Source organism: Osmia bicornis, chromosome 14 (genome assembly GCF_907164935.1).
Source record: "Osmia bicornis bicornis chromosome 14, iOsmBic2.1, whole genome shotgun sequence".
Classification (NCBI taxonomy): domain Eukaryota; kingdom Metazoa; phylum Arthropoda; class Insecta; order Hymenoptera; family Megachilidae; genus Osmia; species Osmia bicornis.
In genome coordinates this window covers 4,358,009-4,384,078 of record NC_060229.1, presented here as the reverse complement: position 1 = coordinate 4,384,078, position 26,070 = coordinate 4,358,009, and the positions used below count along the sequence as shown (strand labels likewise).

Below are 26,070 nucleotides of genomic sequence, written 5' to 3'. Positions count from 1 at the left end.
TTAGTACATCCTTGAATTTTTTTATCTTCGTGCTTGGTTTAAGTTTAAACTGCTCCAAAATACAAATTCAAAATTTAATAATTCTAAGTCCCGTGCGTTGCCGATCTTCCGGACGGATTCTTGGTATCTATAGGGAAGAATAGCGCGAATTGATAGACGAATTTCTAAGCCTTCAGTTAAAATCATTCCACGAACAAGATATTATTATCCTCTTAGTTTTACCTGGAAGACGGGAAGAAGAGGGAACACATCTTAAATAGAACGTGACCGAGTTCTGATATTCTTCCGTGTCCGAGAAATGCAATTAAACTTGTTTAAAATTCTTCCTTCCTTTCAACAGTTCCGAAAAATCGAACATAATTTACGAGGAAGATTAATATTCCTGATGATCCTATCGTGCGTATAAAATGATGGGGGAAAAAATATTAATCGATCATGGCTATTCCTAGTATGCCAATCAACGCTGCTCTGTGAAAAACATTCTATCAACATCCACGGAGGGTTAATGACCGTGCTTCAATGATGGAAACAAGCAATATCGTAGCCGCGATCTCTTTGGTCACGCGTTGCAACGATAAATCATACGGGTTTTTACGAAAAAATGCAAGTTCACCAAGATCGCGCGAATATTCCGTGGTAATACGTAACCTGGAAACGTTTGTCGTAAAATATGGTGAAAGCTATTAGCGTAGCTCGCCCGCCATTCCACCCCTTAAGAACAGGTCTAGATGAAATTCTCACGTAACTGATCTACCCTCTGAAGCAACCAGGAATTCCATGTTTCCAAGTGTCAAACATAACTCGTGGCTGTTCCCACGAGTTTTTTCTCCGTTTTAAATGGAAAATCTAGCTCTCATTGTTTTCGTATCGATCAAGACTCCTGTTCGAGATTAAAGAATATTCAGAAATTTATTTCTGTTTTCTTTTCCATGATTTACTTTCGGTACATAAATCCTTAGCGATGAAAGGGGAAAGATATAATTGAAATGCAAATTAATCCGTGCTCGATGTGCTTACGATCATTAAAGATTGTCTTATCAGTTGACACGACGTTAGCTAGAATTAATTATGCAGCCGAGGATTGTAACAGTTTGATAAATTAACCGAGTATTTCGTGTCGTAATTTGAGAGGGTACCACTTGATCGATGACACAAACTGACGAAGATTTGGATTGCATTTGGCTTACTTACAGTTTATCTTCTTCAATTGCATCTGACAAAAATCCTGATTTATGTTGAAACTGAGGAAAACAATTGAGAATTCAGTTGAACCAACAGATATCGTGTTTTCCTGAATTTTTTGAGGTTCTAAAAAGAGATTGATGTATAAATTACACTCCCTGAATTATGATAGGATCACATGGTAGTTTCACTCGAAAACCCTTTCTATATTCAGAGATCTTGAGTGAATAATAAATCAGTGCTTTCGCGCGGTCCACGCTGATCTTAGCTTGTAAAAATAAATCATCCAATTCCATCTCGATTCATGCACGATACGACAGTAATTCGTTGATCACGCGATAAAAATGTCACGACATTCGAATCCCATTAATTAAGGTCTTCAGCGTCCCATTAGTAACCGCGAAGTGAATCTTCCAACTTTCTTCCACTTTTAATTAAACCTCGATTACGCTAATTGAATCTTCCAAAGCACTTGTTGAAAAGAATTACATTGATTTCAACTTACACGATCAAGACATTTTTTATAACGAAGAACTTTATATTGAGAATATCGATGAATTATTTATGTAATTATTTTTGTTACATCTTAAGCTTTATTTTGATCTGCTTTGATCAAATCCTGTCAGATTTTCGATGTTTCAAAATCTGCTATTTGACGCGGAATAATTTAACATATTTATAATTCATAAGATTTGAAGTATCCCACCATTGTAAATAATAAAGGATATATAGAAATACAGTGTAAGAAGAAGTATCGAAGTTGGACTTGAAAATTGACTGGACGTTGGAGCCTATCATAGTCATTGAATCCACCACGTAGCTGCGCTGCCGTCGACCTAATAATGGGGCGAGTGCGGAGGGTGAAACGGGGATGATTCTGGCAGTAGCATGCCGCCCATCGTGCCGTAAACATCGTGCAACTCATTCAAAGCGAAATCCGTTTCCCTCTCATCCTTCGTCTGACTTCGACTTCCCTAAACAGCCTGTAACAAGTAAACAACCCCTGCAGCCACGTATTCTACGAAAACATGTGAGTAAAATTTGTATTATTTTACAATTTACATAAAATAACTGGAAAACGTTTACGCGAGATATTTATCGGGGATGCATGAGGGTGTTAATTACGCGTAGGGTTGCTTCCCACGGTAATTGAACAATGATAAAGGGCGTGACGATACTAACTGCTTGGCTGAAGCTACATTTACAATCGAATGACTTTGGCTAATTAATTGACAGCGCACCATTCATTTAGCATCTGACCTGTTGGCGACTTTACAACCCCCACGAGGCAGGGGAATTTGCTTTTTCGAATTGCCACGCAATACCGCCACGCACCCGTTCCAGTTTGCCTGGCTTTATCGTACTCTGGAATCTTGTGTACCTTTACGTGTTGAGGGAAAAGTTCGATGAACAAACAACCCCTGCTGTTTCATAGATAAACGTTATTAACCTTTGTGGCTGAGTTAGAGAATTATTTTTAAGGGGTAATTGAATCGTTGTGGATATTTTAGGGATGATTGTAATAAATAGAAATAACATTCCTCTATTGATTTCCCTAGGGGTTGTTCTTTATCTATTTTCACTTTTTCTAGATAGAAACGTGGAAACTGATTTACCAATTTGGCAATTGCATATTTCTTGCTATTTGATTTATTTTCTTTTTATATTTAAAATAAATGGTACCCTTTTTTGGGGGGGTAAGGGTGCTTTTCGTTGCATCGTCTGTTTGAACAAGACGCGTTTTAACAACACAAATTTCGAGCTTATCTTCGCGCTAGTGCTTTTAACGAGGCAAAGTTTCGTGGAAAGAGAGAATCACGAAGCTTCCATTGTGTCCGTTGACAAACGCGCTCTAATTTACAACAATGCATCCGAGGTAACTTCTCTAAAAATCTTTGAAAGCGTGACAGGAGAGAAGTAAGGAAGAAGAAAAGAAGTGCATCAAAGAGTACACGTTGTTCGAAGAAAGTTCCTTCGAAGCAATATCATCCTTTTGTTTTTCTTTCCTCTTCGCTCGACCAAGAAGAGTAGAATTTTGCCCGAGTCGCTGCGTGATTTTCCAAGCATCAAAGAAAGGATTAATTATGAAGAAAAGTTTCTCGTTTACCTATATCGTGTGCACGATGAACTTTACTTTCTACTCGAGGAGGAGAAAAAAGAAAATCGTTAAACCTCCCCGTCCGATCATTGCGTGACCGCACTACTGAACCCTATTTTCCTTCTGTTTGCCACTGGCAATTAATGATGCAAACGACGCGTCGCTTGATAACTTTGTCACAATGACGTAATCTCCCTGTTGAAAACGATATCAAATATTTCTAATTACGGGTGTCCTATCCGAGTATTCATAAGCCCCGTTCGCTTTCACGGTGGAAGAAAATTTCATAATGTTTGGAGGGCAAGGGAGGGCCGGTGATGAAAAAAACAGAAAAGAAGTGGCGGACAGAGTGCAATTAAGCTTCAAAAGGGTTGAATTCAACGGTAATTTTTGCCCAGACTCTTCGTTCGTGCGTTTAATTCGTTCTTTACAAAAACGAATCACCAGCAATTTCAATACCAGTGTTCTGTCATCAGGATCACTACATATTTCATATAATAAAATAATTCAAAGAGAAAATAAATTTCTTTAGTAGTGTTAATAATTATTTTAATTCCTTGTCAAATATATCATAGAAGCAATTCCAATTTCTTTCAACACATCATGATAAATGTGTAGTTTAAAATCGAATTTCTGTTTCATTTAACGACCTTTATCAGAAAAAGAATGCAACGCTTCGAAACAATGTTCCATTTCCCATTTCCATGGGGAAAGTAGACCATCCTCGCGAATCGTTTACCGTGAAATACCCTCGACACACATTGCAGACGATGGAAACAATCTTCAATAACGACGAAGCGTCGAATTTCACGGCATTCTTTCTCACTTCAGAAAATAAAGTATGCTACTGATGAAAACAATAAATATACTTGATTTCTGATTTTCTTCTGTCCAAGAGAATCTCTGGCGCGCCGAGAATCATCGAGAATCAAAATCAAAAGGAAATCGTTCCGATAGAGATCGAATTATTTGCTTGATTGAACGAATGACACGACAGGCGTGTTTCCCTCGTTTCAACCATCAGGATATAGGGAAAAAAGGGAAAACAAGGTTGAAAAATGGAAGTTCCGTGCGTTCCTCGGACGATTTGTTCCACGTATATCGTGGAACGAATGCATCGACGACCATTCACTGAGTTATAGCCCGAAAAACGGAATGCCCCGATCTAGGTTAATAGCTCCAGCATTCATAGAATCGAGTGGCGTCGATTATTTAACGCGTTATTAATTTACCTTAACAAACCGCGTACGCGACATTGTATGAAATGGTAATTTTAACACCCAATCGTTCGATATAAATTTAACAGAGAAAGCTATCTAATTTGAAAACTTTCTAGGACAGATGAAACAAGTTGATAAATTCTTGTAAATCGAATTTTCTGTTTAAATCGCGCACACACGGTTTTCTGGTAAACCAAATATTTCTTCGCGAACATGACACAGTGCATATTAGAATATGGTTCGAACGTGTAAGCGGATCGTATCGTTATTGAAAGTTTCGATCGATAATCGAAGTGAGAGACATTTTTGTATCCGCAAATATACGGTTGCAGCGATATCCGAGCAGCCGGAATACGTATAGATTCTCCCCAAGTCTTGCTCGGATGCTTGAATTATTGGCATAGTCGTGCAAACTCTTGGCAAACTCCGTTTCCATCTAGAAACTGCTTAAAGCATCGTAACTGATCGTATAATTGATTGTAATACATTGGTAGCTCGCCATTAAAATTCATGATGCATTGATATGGTTAACAAAGAGTAATGTGTGAAAAACGATATTGTAACTTAGACAGGTGTAATAAATTGGGGTTGGGTCAAGCGTGGGCCTGTTCCCTCCTATAATGTAGATTATCCCCTTCATTGTTCTAAGGTTCTAAGATTCTAAGGTTCCAAAATTCAAAGATTCTAGTGTGCTAATATTTTAATATTCTAATATTCTGCTATTCCACTATTCCACTATTCTAATATTCTAATATTTCAATATTTTAATATCCCTATATTGTAATACTCTACTATTCTACTATTCTAATAATCTAAAATTCTAATATCCTGATATCCTAATATCCTATAAAATTTTGTGGCCCTATCCTGCTACAGAATAGATCCTACTTACACCGGTGGTGCAATACGTTTCATAGACAATGTTGGAGGTAGGTCGTAAGAAAAATTGAATCTTTTCTGTGCCCGACAATGCACCATTGTGCCGGGTTGATGGGAAAATAGCGATTTCGCACGAGGCAGACCAATTTCTCCCAAAACTGTCCGGGAATTTCTGTGCCGAAGATAACGAAATTAATCAAAAACTAAATCCACAAGGTAGATGAACGAGTTACATTTTTCTTAGTGAAACAATAAATTGTTAACGCCAACACCTGGGACATTGTCCTCGATTTGATGAAACATCCAATGAATTAACGTCCAGAAGAGAGGAACCTCGTTTATTTTTTGTACGTAGTACTACCTCTTACAGGTGACTTTGACGAAGCACGTCCACCTCGTTATTTTCGATTTCAAAGCCGACCAGATTGCTCTCGATAATCGATTTTGTTTCTATCACGAGAATTTTATCCCGTCCTAATTTCGATGAGTTAACAAGCAACGAATGAAACGAGAAAATTTCTGGAAAATAGCGATACAGCTCGACGATAAATGATACCAGAAATTTAGTTAAATTATCTGCTTAAATTGCACTACTAATTCTCAGTTACAAATTAAAGGTTCCGCTTGAATATTAATCCCTAACATTCTGAATAATCGATATTATCAAAGCCCTACTAAATACCCTTGTTTTCATTGTAACCAGCCAACGTGTCCATTCGAGAATTTCTCTTTGGAAAGGAAAAGAGAGAGAAAAAAATGATAACGTAGCACGAGCGAAATATCAGAAAACGCAGTTGGAAAAACAAACGGAGTGGAAATTGGAAAGAATACGTAGCGAACTGTAGCGCGTTTGTATTGTGCTTATTTTTAGCCTGTAACCGCTTGCGGCGTTTTTGCTGGTTGTTGAAATAAAAATTTTATTTTCTGATCTGAAAGTTTGTTGCAAACATCGACATCGATCGTACCGGTCTCTCTGTCGAGTTTGTATTTGCTGAAAAAGAAAAGGAAATGGCTGGTCCAATGAGAATAGGAAGAGAAAAGTTATCATTGACACAGCGACGACGTTCCGTCGCTTTTTATTTCCCGGACAAAAGCGTCCGGGAAACGTGTGCTGGTCGCTTTAACGAAGGCGTCGTCGCCTCGACGATCATTTTTTATCCGTTGTATCGCGGGTTTACTCATTTTTCACGACGGTAGGCGGTAGGAATAGAAAGGAAAGCAAACAGAGGATGGTTACCGCTAATTACTTGACTTCTCATTGTGCGACTGCAAGGTAAATGGTCGCCCTTCTATTTGCCCGGCTCATTGATCCACTGGGAAAACAAAGGAATTTCAGCGAACCGCGCGAATATTTTTATCATTTTCTTCCGCACTCTTCGAATTCGATACTTTTTTTTTTCAATTAAATTTTTCGGAGCTCGTCGACCAGGTTGAACGTTATTGATCGCTTCACAAACGTTCAACGTTTTTATTAGCAGTGTCAGTGCAAAAACCTGTTCCCGCGAATGGTAAAAAATAGATATTACAGGATGAGTATTCAGCATTTTTTAATTATTAATTCCATTTTATATTTTATTACAAAAAATTAACATTCTGAATATTCATAAGGTTTCTTATTAGATTTCCATATTTATAAACTTCATCTAGTGAAAAAATTTATCAGTTTTAAATTAAGAACTGTATTTTTTGAAATGAAACAGAAAAAACAAAGAAAAAGGAGTAGTTTATGTAGTATATTATTCCTGTGTTATTTCATCCTCTCCATTAATTACATAACATTATTGAAATAATATTTTCAATATTTGAAGTAACGTTTAATCTACGGAGAATAACGAGACTACTGCAAACATACGATACGAGCTATTGGAATTCCATTGTTTCCTCGAAAATTCTATATTATTGCAGGTGAATCAATGGTAATAGAGATGCGTGATATTACAAGTTCCACTAAGAATAATATCACTAATTTATTTTCTAAACTGAAACAAAAAGATCATAGTTGAATTGCTATGTCGAGGATGATAGCAGGGAAGGGATTACAAAGCTGCCATCGGATTATCGCTTCATCGGGTCAAAAGCGACGAGTTAAACGCTCGATTCGCTGCTGATAAAATTTACTGCCGGCCTGAAAACCGTCTAATTAATCGTTGAAGTCGCGGCTTCATTAATTGGAGCGCACCGACGATCTAGCTTAGCGATCTTTTTTCGTAAAAATCATTTCCATGATTTCTCGTTCAATCCTACTTTGAACGAGCCAATTAAATCTGTCTCCTGGTACGTAAAGAAACACTCCAACGAAAAATTTATTATTTATTTAATGTTTGCCGTTTTTATATTTGCATTCGCTGGTTGAATCACGCATTTAACTCTTTTACGGCGCTGTCGAGTTGATATTTTATTTTATTTTATTTACAAATAATTCGTAAAAAATACACTTATTTTGTGACTGGTCGACGGATACATGAACGACATATTCCCAACGTTCCCGTTTTAGTTATTTGTAGGTCAATCGAAGGCTCGGGGAGTTTCGTTCTTTCCTGCTTGACGTTCGTCGTGTAAGAATAATCGCACGAATCGATACGGCAATTACCGTGCAACAGTAAAAATGAAACACCAGAAGGAAAATGACATAATTCTTGCGCAATTCCAATTATTTCAAGAAAGAGCAAGATTGCCTTAATTGGACCATTGTCTGCGTAACCTTCTCTGTACTTTCCGTATTCTACGAATATTTATCAGAGCAAAGCAAATGTTTCAATTAAAATTGCAGCGAAACTTGAGTCACGAATGTGGTTCTCCATTTCCAAAAGCTAAAGTGCGTCGTAATGAATAATTTCCTTCGACACAGGGTTCGCTTAAATTTCAACGATGCCATCTCCGAATATAGTCAGGGTTACGATCAGAACTATGCAACGATCATCATTCACCAGAATCCGATTGACCCATGACTTTAGTGACGAACGTTTCAACCAAGGATTGCGTTTCATTGCAATTACACCAGAGTGGAAAAATTAAAAATTTCAAACATGTACGGCAAATCCCGCAAGAATTGCAAATATAAACAAACGTCCTAATAAAATGGTAAAATTATCGACGACGAAAGCAGCGACGGAAAGAATTTCTATTTAAACTTCCCCCAGCGAGGAGAATTTTGTTTCAATTCGCAATTCCGTCTGCGTCTCGCGGACTTTCAACCAGTGAATTTCACGCAGCTGGAGTTGTTCAGTATTTTGGAACATTCTCCAGGCCAGTGAAAAACGATAGAAATATTTTCATCGCGAAGAGATCCTCGTGAAAATAGATCGGAAAGTTCGGCTCGTACGCTGTGCTTTTTCCATTCAACACGTTTCCTCGGATGTGCCTCTCTGAAACTAATCCGATGCCTCTTCCGAGAACGCGAAACGAAACGAACAAAAGCAGCGTTCAACTGGAAGAGGAATTTTTCATATTTATATATGTATATTCAAAGCGAGCCGTCTTTTTCTATCTTTGCCGACGACACTTTTTACTCGTCCATGCGCAGCGAGGGTGAATTACATTTCGCGAGCATACTTTCGAGGGATAGATAACGTTGAAAGAGTCGTTTGATAAAAATATCTGCGTAGCCTGCGTTTGAAACGACCCCCCTATGCGAAAACGATGACTGACTCGGGCAGACATCCGGAAACTTATTTCTCGTCGAGTTATACGAGCTGTCATGGGAACTTCCTTTGCCTCCTGGATTACATCCTTGCCTCGAGGATCATAAGTTTCAATTCTGACCATGCACAGAGGAATATGGTTGAGAACAACGTTAGGGAAATAGATTGCATCCATCAAATACAATTTACAACGAAATTCTCGACTTTGCGATCATCCTGCGAATATAATTGAAACATTTATCAAGTGGTTGAATATAAATAAATTTCCATGGTGAATTTAGATCTGCATAAGGAAAATTGTTTTTAAAAAAATCGTAAAATCTTTTTTGAAATATATTGCACACTTCGGTGTACCTTTTTATAAAAGTTAGCAAGTTCAACAGCGACAGGGGTCGTTTCGCAAAACTTGGAACCGTTTCGGTGCAGTTCTGGAATAGATCGTTTTCCGGAACTTCGAAACGACTAATCCTTAGGTTCTCTGAAAATTTCGAACTAGTATATTTTATACCGGAACGTAAAGTTTCGCGAGGACTTTCCGTGGAACGTACGATCCTTGAATTATCCCCTGAAGCGATCTTTCGTTTACGTCGATTTCACGTTCAATCAGGATCTATCAAACTCCTGTCGATAAACCGCTGTCGTTCGAGGAATAAAGCGAAACGCTCTTGTCGTCGTAATTTCGTAATTGAGCGTCGGATTCGCTGCATAATAACGTCGTTGATTCGAGCGCGGCCATTGAGTCGGGCCAGCGACGTGGAGTGATAAATATAAGCTCGACCTATCGTGGAACGTGCGCGAACAAAACCGTGGGTATAATTATGTCAGTTAAACGCCGCGGGGCAGCGTGCGGCCACTTATCGATTTTAATTGAAACGAAAACTTGATTTCCAACGAGACGAAACACGTGAAAAAATGTACGATGTTTCGATTGCAGATGTAACGATTACACTGGCTAAATAAACATGTAGACGAAGAAAGAACGATAGAGGAAACAATGGAGGACAAAGGGGAGTTAACGAAGACACCCTCACCCTTGAATATCAACGAGGCAATCGAGGAAGAGGTGTTGAACCAAAAGTCTGCTAGAAGTAAGTTTCCTCCCTCGAGAAAATAAATTGACTTCCTCGTTCCCTCTACTTTTTTATTTTAAATCAACGAATACATTTGTGAGAATTTTTTAAAATCATCCCCTCATTGATTAATTCACTGTTTGTTTATAAAAGAAATAATTATGGAAATACAAATGGAATGAAAATCAATCTTTCTGTTTGCCAGTACTTAAGAACGATCTTTTGCTATACGAAGCCGTAATTAAGAACGAAGCGGACACCGTTCGGAAAGTACTCAAAGAAACCGTCGACGTCAACTCGAAAAATAATGTAAGCTACGAGAAAATTGAATCTTCCAGCTCGATAAACTGTTTGCGATGGAACAATTGTAACCGTGAAAGGAAAGAATCGCGATGAAAGTACGCCGCAATTGTATCGCGTTTAATTCGAATGCAATTTCTTGATATATAAAATCGAATTTCCCGATTCCTGTCTTATCTGTAACACCATGCAATGTGTATTACACAATAAAAGTGCCAGGTAACGCGATGCGGTTGCGTCGAGATCCTTGTCTGACCGAATACGTGTTATTTCACTTGAAATTTCATTGTCCTCTGTCACGATGTCATGAATTTAAATATAACAAATGATTATTTAGTATGGTAGAGCACCAATTCATTGGGCAGCATCCAGAGGCAACACTGAGATCATCGAGATGCTGATACAATCGAAATGCGACATCGAAGCCAAAGATAAGGTAATGCATCGAATTAATCAAGGCGGTAAATACTAGAGCGAATAAATGAATCATATTCGATATGATTTCGTGCGTCTGTTATTACCTTCGAATAATAATTGCCTTTTAATCTTGAATCTCGTATGCATGTTCCGTTGACCGCTTTTAGCGAGATTCATATTAAATTTCAACGAAATTGCTGACAAATCTGCGGCTGTAATCTTTACTCGACGCTGCACAAATTTCGTGCGAATTTGATAAAATGTAATTTAATTTTGCTCGCAATGTTTCAAGTTCGGCATGCGCCCTTTACACATGGCCGCGCGGTATGGACACAGGGACGCGGTGAAAATGTTAATCAACGCTGGGGCAAGCGTGTCCGCGATGAACAAGGTAAAAATAATTAATTATTTCGCGTTTCTAGAAGAGAAAAATCAACAATTGTACCAGCTTACGATTCGAGAGGCAATATTCGTTACGTTAGTTTCTGTTTACCGCAGAAACAGCACACCCTTTTAATGTGCGCTGCTCGAGGCAACAACATCCGCGTCGTCGAATACCTTTCCGAGGCCGTGGAATCGTTGAACGGCGATGCAACGGATTGCACCGGTGCGACTGCACTTCATCATGCAGCCAGCGCTGGTCATCCGGCTATGATAACCGCCCTCTCCAATATATCACGGATCGAGCTGAATGCCACGGATAAAGTAAGAGCCAAGAGACGTCGTTATTTCCCTGCAGACGTGAGAAGGAGAAATAATGTCGGGAGGATGAGAACGGTGTTCCACTTTGTAAAATCTCTGATTAATCTTGTAATGGAAACCAATATCGCGTTTAATGTACATGTAAATTTATAGACAGCATTTTCTTTCCTCGAGATTCCTGTTAATCCATTTAAAATTGATACGAGAATGCAAATCTCTGTAGTAGACCGGATGCAATGGACTTAAGAAACTTCAGTGTATACGGCTTTTCCTTTCCTCTCTCGATGCTAGATACCGGGAAACTGGGTCTCTGACATTAACTATATCGCCTTCTTATCGCGAAGACAAGTGAAATTCCTGGAGAGGAGAACGGGAGAGCTATACGAATCGAACTGCAATCCTTTGAAGGAGTTTTATGGGACTCCTGTTCTTTTACCGATTCCGGCTTTCAAACTTACTTTGCATTCTCAACGGTGATGTTTCATTCACAGTAAACCTCTTTACCTATGCGGTCGAAACTGAAATATTGAACCGACTCCCGGGATGGAAACATAAATTCCAATGTAATTTTTAGAAAGGGCAGACACCTATCCATTGTGCTTGCGCGGAGGAGCATCTGGAGGCTGTCGAGGTTCTGATAGGGCTCGGGGCGAACGGGGACGCGCAGGACAACGAAGGGAACACACCGCTGCACGTGGCCACAAGAACAAGGCACACAGCCATAGCTCAATTATTATTAAAGGCCGGGGCGAACACCGAGCTGACCGACGAAGTAAATAACACTTCCCCCGATACCGTAAAAGAAACCACCCTCTGAAGATCCAAGCTTAAACGAAATGGATGAATCTTCCTGTACCCGTAAATTCGAACTTCCTCGAGCGGAAGGACGATAAAGAATTTCATCTTTCAGATGGGTTTCACTCCGCTTCACGTTGCCGCGAGTCAAGGCTGCAAAGGGATCTTGGACTCGATGATTCAACACGGCGCAGCGCTCAACAAACAGTGCAAGGTACTCTCGAGGTATGCTTAATCGAAATCGAACAACTATGGTCACGATTCGATTTGCAGTACGGGAACACGCCTTTGCACTTGGCCTGTCAGAACAACGAAGTAGAAACGGTGGAGATACTGATCAATAAGGGCGTCGATTTGAATTGTTTAAATTCGGTGGGTAAGATCGATGTTCCTCTTAGGACAGATTCTGATTCGTTCCTTTTTCTGTTTCAGAGACTACAATCGCCTATACATATCGCCGCCGAGATGGGACACACGGACATTTGCGAGCTTTTGCTTGCAGCAGGTGCGAATATCGAGCAAAGGGAACAGGTGAACACTGATCGTACACCTTCTCTTTCCTTTCCTTTTATTTTCTTTCACAATCAGCCTTGGTTTTTTAATCATATTCTTATACCTATTCTTATCATAAAAAGTAACACTTAATATTTTATGGAATTAATTTGTAATAAAGCAAACTAGGGTGGTTAAAATTAATAAGTAATTAGGTAGGAGTTCCTCAACATTTCAAAATTCTCAAATTCCAGCATTTTAAAATTTTAATGAATTAAGTTAATTAAGACAAGGGACCAGGCCCAGCCCAGACGATTCCTCGTCACGGTAGTCTGTTCGACAAAGTTCGATCGTCGTCGTCGGATAGCAACGTTTCGACTTGATTGAACGTAATCAAAGTAGGCGTCTCTTTGTACCGTACATGTTAACCCGGGTTTAACGCGACTACGAGGAGAGCTGACACGGGTCAACAACGACTTCCTGGAAAGTTTGCACAGGCAGGCGTGCACGATCCTCAGCGAACGTTGGTTCAGTGAGGAGCAACGAGACGTGGTGAGATCGGCAACGAAGTTAAAACAAAGTTGTTGGAAATGTTCGCAGAGCGGGAGAACGCCACTTTACATTGCGGCGAGGGGTAGTTTCACAGCCATCGTGGACATGATCATTAAAACAGCGAGATTGGACTACCCCACACCGGTGAGTGACTGATGGAAACTTTTAACGAGAGTATAAAGAACAGTATTGCTCTGTTTTTTTTTTTAATGACTTAAGGTAATAACGATTTTATGACTGGTAATTTTAACTTAATATAGGAGCTATTAGCTTGGTACCTAAAGTAAGAATAAAAATGAGAATTTAATTTCGAAATTGCAATGCGATTAACTACTGCAGTGAAAATTGATGTATTGCCTTGTATGAAAATACAGGAAAAATTTGAGTTATGCAGGGTTAATGGATGAACGTCGTAGGATGATGGATAGTTGATCCTTTCAGGAAGATTCGACGGTTGAAAAGGAAATTCGAGACCTAACCCCGGCAAGAAGAAGATGGCGAGAAGGATCCAGGGGTGGAAGTATCTCCAGCAACAATAGCGGTCTTCCAGAGTACGTTCGATCGGTTTTATGGAAGTTGGCGTACAAACAATTGGGACCCGAAGACTGGAAGAAATTGGCACTCCATTGGGCTTTCACCCAGGATCAGATTCGGGCTATCGAGCATCAGTACACGGGTAAAATAATAATCTGCTTGAATTGAACGTGACAGAAATCGAAAAGGTGGCACGACCAAGATCATTATCATCGAGGTATAAATGCTTAAACTTTCTATAAAAGTTGCGTGATCATTTGGAATTTTGAGATGGTACTTTTACAAGGATTTGATTTGAAGAACGGAAATGGCACTTTTTCTTAAGATAACTTTTATAATTGTTTTGCACCTCGATAAACCGAGAGCAGCTTTATGAAAAGGACGATAAAGCTCCTATTATAGGTCGTTCGAGTTACAAGGAACACGGTTTCCGGATGCTGATGATCTGGGCCTCGGGATTGAATCCGGAAGTTCCCATAACCAAGGAACTCTGCGACGCTTTGTTTGCGGTAGATAAAAAGTCCATTGCTGGTAGGTAAAGAACATTTCAATGATGTTTTTTTTCGATGGAATAACATCAGGGAGAAGTGATTTCTGGAATAATGATTACAGAGTCTGTTCGCAAGCACATGGATCAAGAAAAAGAGGGGAAATTGAAGTTGAGTAAACAGCGTTGCCATAAATGCTCCATCGCGTAAACGTACTGATTTATTATTCCTCTTAAGGTGCGGAATTAAATTTTAAAAATGGAAGAAGGGACTTTGATAGAAAAATTGGAGAGTTCTAGCGATACTTCCGTTGTGACATATCTCTATAGACGCTCACCTTACCTTTTTTACAGTATGTTACATTATAGAAACATTATTATTATAGAGACGAGGAAAAAAAATGATCAACGAAACGATACAAATCAACGAAAGCTTTCGATGTAACGCGAAATCGATTCGAAACTCTTTGAAAATCAATTAGGAAATGATAAATCATTTCTAAGTATTTTTGGAAAATTGGCATCAAATCTATTCGTTTCTTAACAAACATAAATTTTCACGATCAACTAAACCGTCCTATCTCAATTCATTCTCCATTATAATTTGAAGGTGATTTTTTGAAATATAAAGATACGTACCTTAGAGTAAGTAAAAGCAAAGCAGTTTTGCAGGGCTTTCGATGTGATAAAATCGTAGATTAGCTGACGATCAGGAAAGGAAATACGTCTCAAAGCTTTCAGTAATCGTACAATTCGATAAAGACAATCCACATATCCGAGAACCGTGTACAATTAAATAAATACGTAATTAAATGTGTACATATCTTTTCTCGTGATTCATGCTCAAGTAGAAAACGCAGTGAGGTAGAAATTCTACCACTGAAACTTGATATTCAATCTCGTAAATTCAATTTTTAGCTATAAATATATGATTTTAATTTAATAAAATAAAAAACACCAAAATATAAATATAATGATCTGAATAATCTTACCTTGATTACCCTTGAATCATTAGCGAAGGGGCGAACAGAGGGGGTGAAGAAAAGAAATGTGAACGATATTTTCTATTAAAATGTGAATGTTTATTAATTCATACGGAATAATTCGTTTTCTATGCTATAAAAGAATGCATTTCTTGCTGCTTCCACCCTCGCAATATATAACAAAAATATTATGAACGGTATTACTATCATTATCATCGTCGTATCACTAATCAATAATAGTTATGAGCGGCGATGGTAGATACGGGAAGGCCCGAGTGCCGTCACCGGCAATCTTGTTAACCCTTAACATTACAATTAATCGCTATCGACAAAATTAATTCACCGTTATTACAACGAGCATTCGGATTCACGCCTGATCAAAAATATCCTTCAATATTTTCTTTTCCTATTTATTAATCCATGCACTCGAACGAAAGAGTTGATGTCTCATTCCATCGCGAACAAGTACGTGCGCCGAAGACGAGAAGAAACGTATCGAAATTGCATTTTCTTTTTTTTCTTCGTATCACGAAACGCAAACATTCGCAAATTATGCATTCGATTCGAAGGGAAATGACGCACGGAGAAAATTATGATACTTCTTTGATCGCACCCCGACTTCCCGGATATCTATCATTCGAATTACAGCAGTCTCGCAGGCATGTGTAACGATTTAAATAAATACAAACGTTAATCGTTAATTACACTTATATGGTAACCAAGTTTACATATATATTTAAAAAAGCTCCTAAAATTTACATTAAAAAAGAACTGTCTTTCTTGATTGTTTCTCGTTTTTCTTTTACCCTAGATTCATTTCGTTGCTGTAAAAACGTGCTGCGAGCCTCTGTGGGATATTTTCTTTAATTAATGGTAAATTTCGAAGACTGTGCTCGAATCGAAAGCCACGTATGTAATATTTATTTAACCGGAAGGGAACAGCGTTGGTTAAAAGAAAACGCAGACATGAAAATACAGGGGAAAAAAAGAAACATACAAGAAAATTAGGGACAAAGGAACGAATTTTTGTTATCAAATTATTGAAAAAAATAATATAGGATTTCTTAAATCTGATCGCGGCCCGTTTAAACGACGACGCGCGTCTCCTGTATTTTTACCTCAAGTCCACAAGCCTCGCGTCATCCACTCGGAAAAATGAACAGGACGTCTAGGAAATAAACTTCCTACGGCAGAAATTGAAAAAAACAAAGAATTAGGTTTCTTGTCGTTTTAGAAACGCGATTTTGGGTCGTCGGTCGTGACTACTAAAATTAAAAAATAAAAAGAATTCACTGGACATCGTGTTGTGGCGCCGCGTTCGTCGATAGTGAAAAATCATTGAAAGTGAAGGAATCACTGATCAAAATGAACATCGCTTTATGAAAGAAAAGGAAATCGTGATTACATGTTGCGCAATGAAATATTTATCGCTTCGTGATCGACGAACCGAACGAATGAATCCTTAACGAATTAGGTTCTTGTATAATCATTAAACCTACGATTGCAGTATCCGCACGCTTTCGTTTCGGAAATTTCTTCTCGCTTAAACTCGAGGCCGTTTACGCGCAGAAATTTCAAAATCAAACACGCTAATTTGGCAGATCGGTTAACGCAGCCTCGTGAAATACGATCGTTCATGTCTTTCAAGGCTCCGAAAATATAAAATTTGCGAGAGAGCGACGCGACCTCGTTTCGAAGACGATCTTCCATCGTTTCGTTGTAGAAAAATTGGTCCGATGTATGGTGGTACACTGTCGAGCACCATATCCTCTTCCTGTTACCAGCCTCCGAAAAAAAAAATCGCTTAGTCCTTACATTTAAAACTCTTCTTCCCCGAGGATATCCTCGGAGTAACAAACCGTTCAACGTTTCGATGCAATCAGTCATACGCGTCTCGATAAACACAAATCATTGTCTGTTTACACGATTCGCGAATTCACCAGCTGTGTCTCGCTGTAATCCGTCCAACGAGACGAATCAGGATATGTTTACAAAATCGCGCGTTCGATGCAGGGTCGGAGCTCAGTTGTTTCCAGTTCTTCAAACGTTTCGGTCGAGGTTTGCCTACTGCGATCCGATCCTGCTTCGAACACGTGAATTTTTACGCATTTTTCTGTCTCGTCTCATTCGATGGAATATAACTGCCGTCGTTTCGCACATTCATCCAGCAACACGCATACATACGCACCGCATAAGACGTAGAACAAAAAGTAAGTAGGTTTTGTTCACGCGTACACGACGTTAAGTAAATTTAATGAACGCGTGCGTCGATGATTTAAGAAGGGAAGAAACGAAACCTCGTGCTACGAATAGCGAGGACTCGATTCGTCCGAATCCTTTCTAGCGACGGTAGGGATGGTAATTGTTGGAGCTGGATGAGGATCCTGTGTAACCCCTTTGGGGACCACCGCCACTGTAGTTGTCGTTGGTTCCTGGGGCAGCAGGAACGCTCTCTAGTCTCGAGGATCCGTATTCGGTGCCTGTTAGAATCGCATAAAAGAACGTAGTACTGTGTGCCAGGACGCGATCCCTAGGAGAGAGTTGTAATAATTGAGAGCAGGCGGAGCGTGTAATCGCGGAAGATCCGGTCCGACATATTTTTTTTACCCTCCATTCGGTTAACCAAGAAAGAAAAATACTCTTTATAAAAGTTTTGAAACGGTGAATAATTTTCAACACGAATTTCTTTAATATTTCAAGTGTTTCGATCTCAGATTTCCATCGTTTAGGAAAATCGAAATTGATTAACGTTATCTATTTCGCCGGAATTAAATAAAGGGAGATTTTCGAAGGTAAACTGTGAAGGAGAATATTCAGGTTACAGGCACGAGATGAAATTGCGGATTAAAGAAGAGACCGCGCGTTAATGGAAAGGATTCGCCGACCCGAACGCGGGGTTAATTGAATTCGATCCGGTAGTGCGATACGCGAACAAACTTTCAAGTAAGAGAAGTGACATAGGCCAATAATAAAGGAAGCGATTGCAGGAAGCTGGAACGTATCGATAGGAGGGGATCTTCGAAGCTTCCAAAATACAAATGCAAAATTTGTAAAAAAACATGATACGTGTATTAAATTCGTCGATCTACTAGAATTAGTCTAAATTATTTTCTTTGATTAATGTATTATAGTGTTGCATGTCAAATGGCTTATTTTAGAAGACACAAAGTCTCATATGATTTGATGACAGAAAAGTATTATAAAATAGCACTTATGGAATATGAATTTGAAGCTCGCAGTTTTATAAAAATAATCACCACAAATCCTTGGCTCTTTTACTTTTATATCATCAAATCGTATCAGACGTTTCGTTTCGAAATCGGCCATCTGATATGCAACCACTTAATACAAAAGAAAAATGGAAAACGTATCGTGCAGGAAGAAATAAAGTGTATAAAAACTATGTCACGTAACGTGCAAGTAGGAAAAGCTTATATTACGTCCTTAATAATCTTAATCGTAGGGCTTATCGACTAAACACACCGGCGACTTAACCGTAGAAAATAATACCAAAAATGTTTAACTATGTTAATATTTCTCTCTCTCCTCTCACTCTCTCTCTCTTCCTATATTTGTATTACAATTTTCAGTACAAAATTTATTTCCTTATATCACGGCCTTAATAATTACTATAAAAAACACTTAAATACTATGTATCACGAGTATCGGCCAGCTTCGAGACGGACAAACGAAATTCTCGAAATTATCGAGTATTCAGCCAACACTACGGGGAAGCATGGCTGCAACGCGAACACGAATTTAAACGCGCACGTCTGAGAAATCTCGTTCGAACGATGGACGGACGCAGTTGAATGAAAATTTAATCGTAATCAATTGCTAAACCAAAAAGTCATTCTTGAATCTCGAAATAATAGTTACACGTATCGCGATGGAAAATTAAAAAATGAAATTACTCTGAATTTCGCACCACGGTAGGTTCTTAAATAATTCTATCCTCAATGTCATGATTTCGTCTCCATAATTCTACACGTATATATTAAAAAAATGTAATAATAATATGGAAAGAAAAAAGAAAGAAATACCTTAGACGTTACAAAGCTAACGATTAAAAAAAAAAGGTTCAATAGTAAAATTTAATTATAGTATCTTAAATAATGGATCTAAGTCGGAGGCCTTAAATAAGTACCTTAATTTGTAAAAAAAAAAAAAGGACGCTTGCTTACACGCCATCACTTGCACGTAACTTATACAATTCCTTAATTGTAAATAAATCATCTTACGGGATCGTCGTTCGATCGGAACGAGTGAAAAATAAAAAAAAAGAAAAGGAAAAAAGAGGGGTGAGAAAAAAATACGACCTCTATAAAAGTCAATTTTTCGTACGAAATTAGATGGTCAAAACTGGATGGTGCCGGGTCATTTTTTTCGAACATAGGGAAGCAAGATGATGGCCACACCTTCGGTTCATCGTTCTCGTCACGCTTTTCACCTGATTCATCCTTCGCCGTGAAGACGCTGCCAACATCTCTCCTCTCTATTAATTGTTTTTAATGATTTCTACAGCTCTTTAGCGCCTATAAGGATGATAATTCGTGTGCTGGGTTAGGGAGAATCGTTGGGGACCCGGGGCTGCGTCTCCGTTCGGGATGAAGGTCGGGCTTCCAGTTTCGGTGTTTTTGAACTTTGGGATCGGAGTGTCTGTGGGAAACAAAGGAGGAAATTAGGTGGTGCGGGCTGGTCCCGAGTACGCCTTCGTTCTCTAGGCGTGAAAATTATGGTAAAACCGATGAAAATTAGCGAGAAGGTAGTTGGAAAATTTCATACGCGTCGCGATTGCTACAGCTTCTTTTCGAAGGAAAATCTTGTCGCGTCTTAAACTAACTTTGTGAAATACTGAAGGGGCGAACGCTGAATGAAAATTTGAAATTTATAGAAAAATCCTGTGACAATGAATGTTAAAATGTTACGAACTTATAACGTATTCAGCCCCTAAAGTATTGAGAAGCAGCACCAATTTCACCTCGAATCTGGGTATTCGTGAACGCACTTTAACCCGCCGAGATTTGCATGATAATGCGAAATTTCGCTTCATGTACGCTTAATCTGCTGAATAAATTTTCTTACCACAGTTTCGAGGAGTTATGGTGAACACGTTGGGACGCGCATAAAACACTGCACCAATGAGAATCTAATATCCCCGTTCCCGTGTAACGTCAATAGCGAAAAAAAAGTTAAAAGGAAAAAAAAAGAAATAAAGAGAAAAAGAGACATTCTTCGAAATAGTGGGCCACCTCTGTAATTCCATCCAGTCTACATATACGAATCGCGCATTACATCAAAAGTAAAAAAAAATAAAAATAAAATAAAAATAAAAAAAGAAACAAGAGAATTTACGTAAAATTTTGTGCCAAAGTATTTTTCATCGAAATAAAAACTGCTGAATTTAAAAATCGCGTCAGGAAACGTATGCAAGATTACAGTATCTTTCTTTCTTTCTTTCTTTCTCTTTCGAAATTGTTTGATAAAACAGAAACGGCAAAAAGAAAGTAGAAGGAACTAATCTAAAATCATCGATCGGAAACTAATCGAGCGTTGGAAAGACCGAAAAAATTTCTCTAACGAAAGATTCTCACGTCACTCGCACTCGCATGCTCGCTTTTCACTCGTACGTCTACTCTCGTTCACAAAAAATGTTGTTTGCGATAAATCGGTGAAATTAAATCATCGGTAATTGCAACTCGTCTCGCGATTATTTCTTTAATTAACCGTGCAGTGTTTTAAGTCCCCTCAACAATATACTAAGCTTAACACGTAGATTAATTAATAAACGGAGGGAGAAGATTGTTTGGATTCGATTGACAAGATTCATTAGTTTTTTTTCATCAATATCATTTTCTATTTAATCATTTTCATAATCTATCCATTATGTACTTTACGAATAATGATCCACTCTTTTCTCTATATTATCATTATATCATCATAATAATTATATCAGCATATCAACTTATCATCATTATATATATATTTATATATATATAATTATATATAATCATCATCATCATTATAATCGTTATTACTATATCATTAATATAATATCTTAAGTATCAATTAATCAATTAATCCACTAGAAACACCGTTAAGTATATTAATATATATATATATATATCTTTATATTTATATATGTGTGTATGTGTGTATTTGATGAATAATAATAATAGTAGTAGTAATAGTAGTAGTAGTAGTAATAATAATGACAATAATTAATAATAATAATTAATAATAATCATAATTAATATTTATAGTAGTAATAGTAGCGATAATAGTAGTAGTAATAGTACAGTAGCAATAATAATAGTACTGTTTCTTTATGTGTCGTTTTTGGGAGTGAGGGGAGCGGGTAGGGGGTGAAGGTTCGTTTCTTTCTTACAATCGTAAAATCGTGTATACTCGGTGAAAAATAAAAGCACAGGAAAATGAACGATTCGCGAACAAAAGTTCTGCCCTCCCCAATTAAATTTTTTCCCTCAAATCTTGAAGAATTGCGTTCTATCTGTTTTCTTCTTTTTTTTTTCTATCAACAGAAACACTTGCGCACACATTCATACTCTGTTACGCAATTAATTATTTTTCGCCACCCCTCGTTTACCCATCCTGAAACGTACGTTTCTCCGTATCTTGCTATTTTCTCTTAACTACCTTCCTATTTTACCCCAATTTCACCGAACAAGACAGCTGGATTTACGTAGCTGACGTTTCTTTTCTCTTGGCTTAGCTTTCCGCAACAAATCACACGCGAGCAGCAAGGGACCATTTGTTTTTGCGTCTATCTGAAATCCTCCTGGTCATTTTATCTCCAATTTTCATTTAACCATTGGACCATGAATGCTGGATCACTCAAGATCCAACCTTAAGTCTATCTTACGTTGAAACGAGTCTGTGACAAGTAAGACTTTCATTAATTATGCAGTAATGCCAAAGGGAAACAGACACTCTAACACTTGGCAATTAATCTGGATACGTTCAGTATAAATTTCCTTTTAATTTTGTTTTAGTTATACGATTATTGGATCATGTTTGACCCAGCATCCATTGTCCAAGGGTTAAACAATTCTTAAGTATTCCATGTAACTATTTCACCTCAACAATGATTAACTATTTTAAATCTACAGGCTCTGTTTTCAACAAATCTAACCCACGAGCGAATGCATTCACACGTAATGATCTCTTTCGATCTGCCAGTCATTCCCTCATTCTCGGATAAATGAATGTTGCTACAATTAGATAACGAACCATTATTAAACAATTTCACGTTAGTCCATGTCCCTTTCTCCTTTCCCTCGCTCACCGTGTGTCTCGTTAGAATACGAAATTGTAAAGGAACTGACCAATAAGGGCAACAAAGGGATCATTCGAGTGTCATTTCGGGCCAAAAGAAAATTTCTTTTCGGGGGAGGGTGGCTTGTTACGATTTGGAAATATTGCATCGGCACTTTCAATCACATCGTCGCGTTTTTTAAGCACTAACGGTTTAGCTATGATTCTTTTAATGCAAGTACTCTCTACGCACTATACACACGTAATTCCGGCTTAATCAACGTTTTGCTTCTTGTTTTTCATTTTTATCTTATCGAAGATTTGGCAAACCTTAAACCTGGTGGCACCGAACGCGCCCTCGTTTGTACAACGCGTACAAATTATTTTATGTGTTTCTTGTATTACTAGAATCTTGTCAGCGTCGCTGTGTGTCGTTTTACGTGGAAAATTTTCTTTTTAAGCGACCCATATTTCTCTTTACAACTATACCGACTCGCAACTGACATACCAATTTCTTTCATACCTCGAGGATTTTGCAACAATCGTTTCCTTAGCCATTCGTAGCACGATTCACGCGTTTTATGCCTTTCTCGTTCGCGACCAAACTTTTCTTTCTTGGCTTTCATTCGCAATCATCGTACACCCGTTCAGTCTGTTCCATTCGACAACAGTCATGTCACTTTTTTTCAGTCCCAGAGTTCGTCGATTAATACGTTCCATGCCACGTGAATTTTGTGGATTATAGAAAATTTCTGAAATTAGAAGTAACATTTGAAAAATTATCATTATAATTTTAGAGGGATATAAAAAATTGCCTAAGTACCAAGGAACCTAATTGCCCAATTGCAAGAATATTCAAATACCGTGGGTCATCGATGATTTATTTGGCATGAAACGTATTAAATTCGATCGTTCATAATGATCTTCCAATCCTTTTTCACCCTACACCCTTGTATCACGTGTTGTTCTATCTCTCTTTAACGAAAGAATTAAAATTACAACGACTAATCAACGACTTAGATACGCGTTCTCTTTTTCTTTTCATTTTACTTAAAAGTTACGGAATAATTATGATTCTCACGAGAACACAATGGTTGGCATTTAGTTGTTTCGTTAAAAAATATCGTCTCGCACTATTTTAATACTTCCCTACGCAACGGTGTCTCCTTATGTCGAGTTTATACGCTTTAAGTAATTAATTAATTAATTAGTTAATTAATCGATACCTTAATTATTGATCCTACATGCCTGTCGATAATTACCGTCGACCATGCGAAGGTACAACAACCGTATAAAAACGGGGAGAAAATTCTACGTAATTAATATATTGTGTCGGTTCATTTTCATTCTTCTTTTTTTTTTTGTTCATTAAGTCAAAGATGAGCTTTGTTTTCTTTTTCTCTCTTCGTTAACTGTGTGTTTAAGGTACTCTGAGGATAATCGTTAATTTATAATACATTTGTACACAACTTATCCCTTAATCAATAATTATTTCGATTTTTACCTACAACGTCGTCGTCCTGATCTCCCCTCATTCGCTCTTATCTTTCTCTGGTTCTCAAACACACACATACACACGATTCATACCCGTACTCTTTCTTTCAATAACCCCTTCTTCCATCATCATTTTTATCATTACGAGAATCGTACGATCAAATCGTTGATCGCACAATTTTAAGACACGTTCAAAGAGCCAGCTGTTTCATCGAAACAGCGTCGAAAAGTGTGAACAATAAAAAGAAACAAGGATAAAATAGCACGAATAAAATGGAAATAAATCGATAATGATTGAACAGTTATTAAAATGAAGTCTGTACTCCCTTAAAACTATGAAGTAAAACGATTTCCCGATTCCCCTTATATGGTTAGCACTTTTGGTATACTTTCGAGTATTTAACAATCTCCCCCCTCCCATTCCCTTGAAATTCACTATTTCATAATACTTAACTTAATTTCAATTCGCTCTTAAGGGCTACGATCTTTCGTGTTATTTTTAGTTTCTCGATTCGTACAATCTATCCCTTAGGCGGAGGTAACGAGTTTCCCTTTTATCTCTCTTTTTCTTTTAATCATTTATCGTGTAAACTAGACCGTTAAACGTTAGATAGCCTTTTAACTATTATTTAAATACAATAAACATGATTAGTCGACGATGATAATCTTAAAAAACACGGCGTTCGTTTAGTATTTCGAGGATTTTACGGTGCTCGCGATCTAACCCCGATCGTTTAAATATAATTCTTTGTTTTAATTGTTTACTACGCTTATTTATCTATCTACACGTTCGTCTTTCCTATTATTTGTTACGTTAGCTGCAGCCCGTTTTAGTTTTCTTTATATCATTCGCACGTTCGTCACAGAATCATTCGTTCACACGTTCGTTCGATTTCTTTCATTCTGAAAAGAAACTTTTAATTAAATTGACTGTCATTCGCATTCTCACTCATTCTCTCTCATCCATCGGTCCTCTTTCTCCCTTTGCCCGTCATTAAACGATTTAATTAAACGTTTACACGTTCTCTCTGGCGTACAAACTTAATCTACACCGATACACGCTCGAGAAGCTGTAGTTATAGTAAAATAGTAAAGCCATGATAATTAATTAATTAATCACAATAAAAAATAACAACAACAAGTTACAGTTTATCGTTTAAGCGATACTAGTCGTAAATATTTTAAATAGTCTGATAAATCGTAGCACAGTACTTTGACACTTTGTCTATATTCTTAATAGTTTTTCGCTTTTCAATATTTTCTCTTTCTGTTTCGCCACATTTTAATCTTAAGCCTAAAGTGACACGGCAATATTTCCAAATCGAGCTTGCGTTCGCGTGAGAATAAAGCAGAGGCATTGTTTGTCTAAGGTACACCCTAAATTTACGAATTTTTAATTATTCGACACGTTGATTGCCATAATGAAAATGTCAGACAGTAGATATTTTTAATTATTCAGTTTTACTTTCCTTTTATAATAATTTGATTACTTAAAATTTGAAATTTCGGGCATGAATGACTCAATGGCAACCAACGTGTTAATCATCTCTGCCTCTAATTTGTTAACTCGTCGATCGAAAGGGCTTTCTTTCGTTTATAATCTATGTGGAAATAAAAAGGGTCCTCTCTTTGCATTAATCTGTGCCTCCTTTAAAGGGCAGTGGTCGTTGGACGTATTTTACTCAGCCGAGAAAAATTACCGTAACGATTGAAAGAAGCAAAGAGCCACCGTTTGATAAAACGCGAGAAAATTAAGACTTACCGTATAACATACGTATTGTACAATCTGTTATATTTTTTTTTCTCTCATTTTGTTTCTTATTTTTGTCCGAGAGCGTCAGTCTTATTAGGACCGTTTCAAGGGGCTCGACGCGTATCTTGGAATGAGCAAAGTGAATTTCTTCTCAGCCTTTCATATATTTATAATATATAATTTTTTATTTTTTATT

General features: G+C 37.8%; 2 protein-coding genes across 11 annotated transcripts in view; one reads left to right on the top strand and one right to left on the bottom strand.

The window, feature by feature from the left end:
* Nucleotides 1-2,073: 2,073 nt before the first annotated feature.
* The window catches only part of LOC114872736 (heterogeneous nuclear ribonucleoprotein 27C-like), a 44,251-nt gene continuing 20,254 nt past the window's right edge, over nucleotides 2,074-26,070 (bottom strand). For 2 of the 7 annotated variants that reach the window (XM_029180293.2, XM_029180298.2), the window contains one exon: nucleotides 16,704-17,832. In XM_029180293.2, coding sequence (XP_029036126.1) covers nucleotides 17,693-17,832 — 140 coding nt within the window. In that variant the 3' untranslated portion in view covers nucleotides 16,704-17,692. Of the gene's footprint in view, nucleotides 2,166-15,429; nucleotides 16,537-16,703; nucleotides 17,883-17,912; nucleotides 20,012-21,636; nucleotides 22,141-26,070 lie in introns of those variants that run through there. The other 5 variants (XM_029180297.2, XM_029180295.2, XM_046288670.1 and 2 more) reach the window with 5 other exon arrangements.
* On the top strand, nucleotides 2,125-15,242 carry LOC114872735 (ankyrin repeat and death domain-containing protein 1A-like). 4 transcript variants are annotated; one of them, XM_029180292.2, is made up of 14 exons: nucleotides 2,125-2,212; nucleotides 9,955-10,108; nucleotides 10,296-10,399; nucleotides 10,728-10,826; nucleotides 11,100-11,198; nucleotides 11,306-11,512; nucleotides 12,084-12,281; nucleotides 12,420-12,518; nucleotides 12,578-12,676; nucleotides 12,737-12,835; nucleotides 13,397-13,492; nucleotides 13,790-14,024; nucleotides 14,285-14,413; nucleotides 14,495-15,241. In XM_029180292.2, exons 2-14 carry the CDS (start codon nucleotides 10,015-10,017, stop codon nucleotides 14,578-14,580), a joined length of 1,644 nt encoding a protein of 547 aa, XP_029036125.1. In that variant the 5' UTR covers nucleotides 2,125-2,212; nucleotides 9,955-10,014; the 3' UTR covers nucleotides 14,581-15,241. The 4 variants fall into 4 exon arrangements, with proteins under 4 accessions (XP_029036125.1, XP_029036124.1, XP_029036122.1 ...); XM_029180291.2 differs by having other exon boundaries at nucleotides 14,273-14,413; XM_029180289.2 differs by having other exon boundaries at nucleotides 12,578-12,835; nucleotides 14,495-15,242.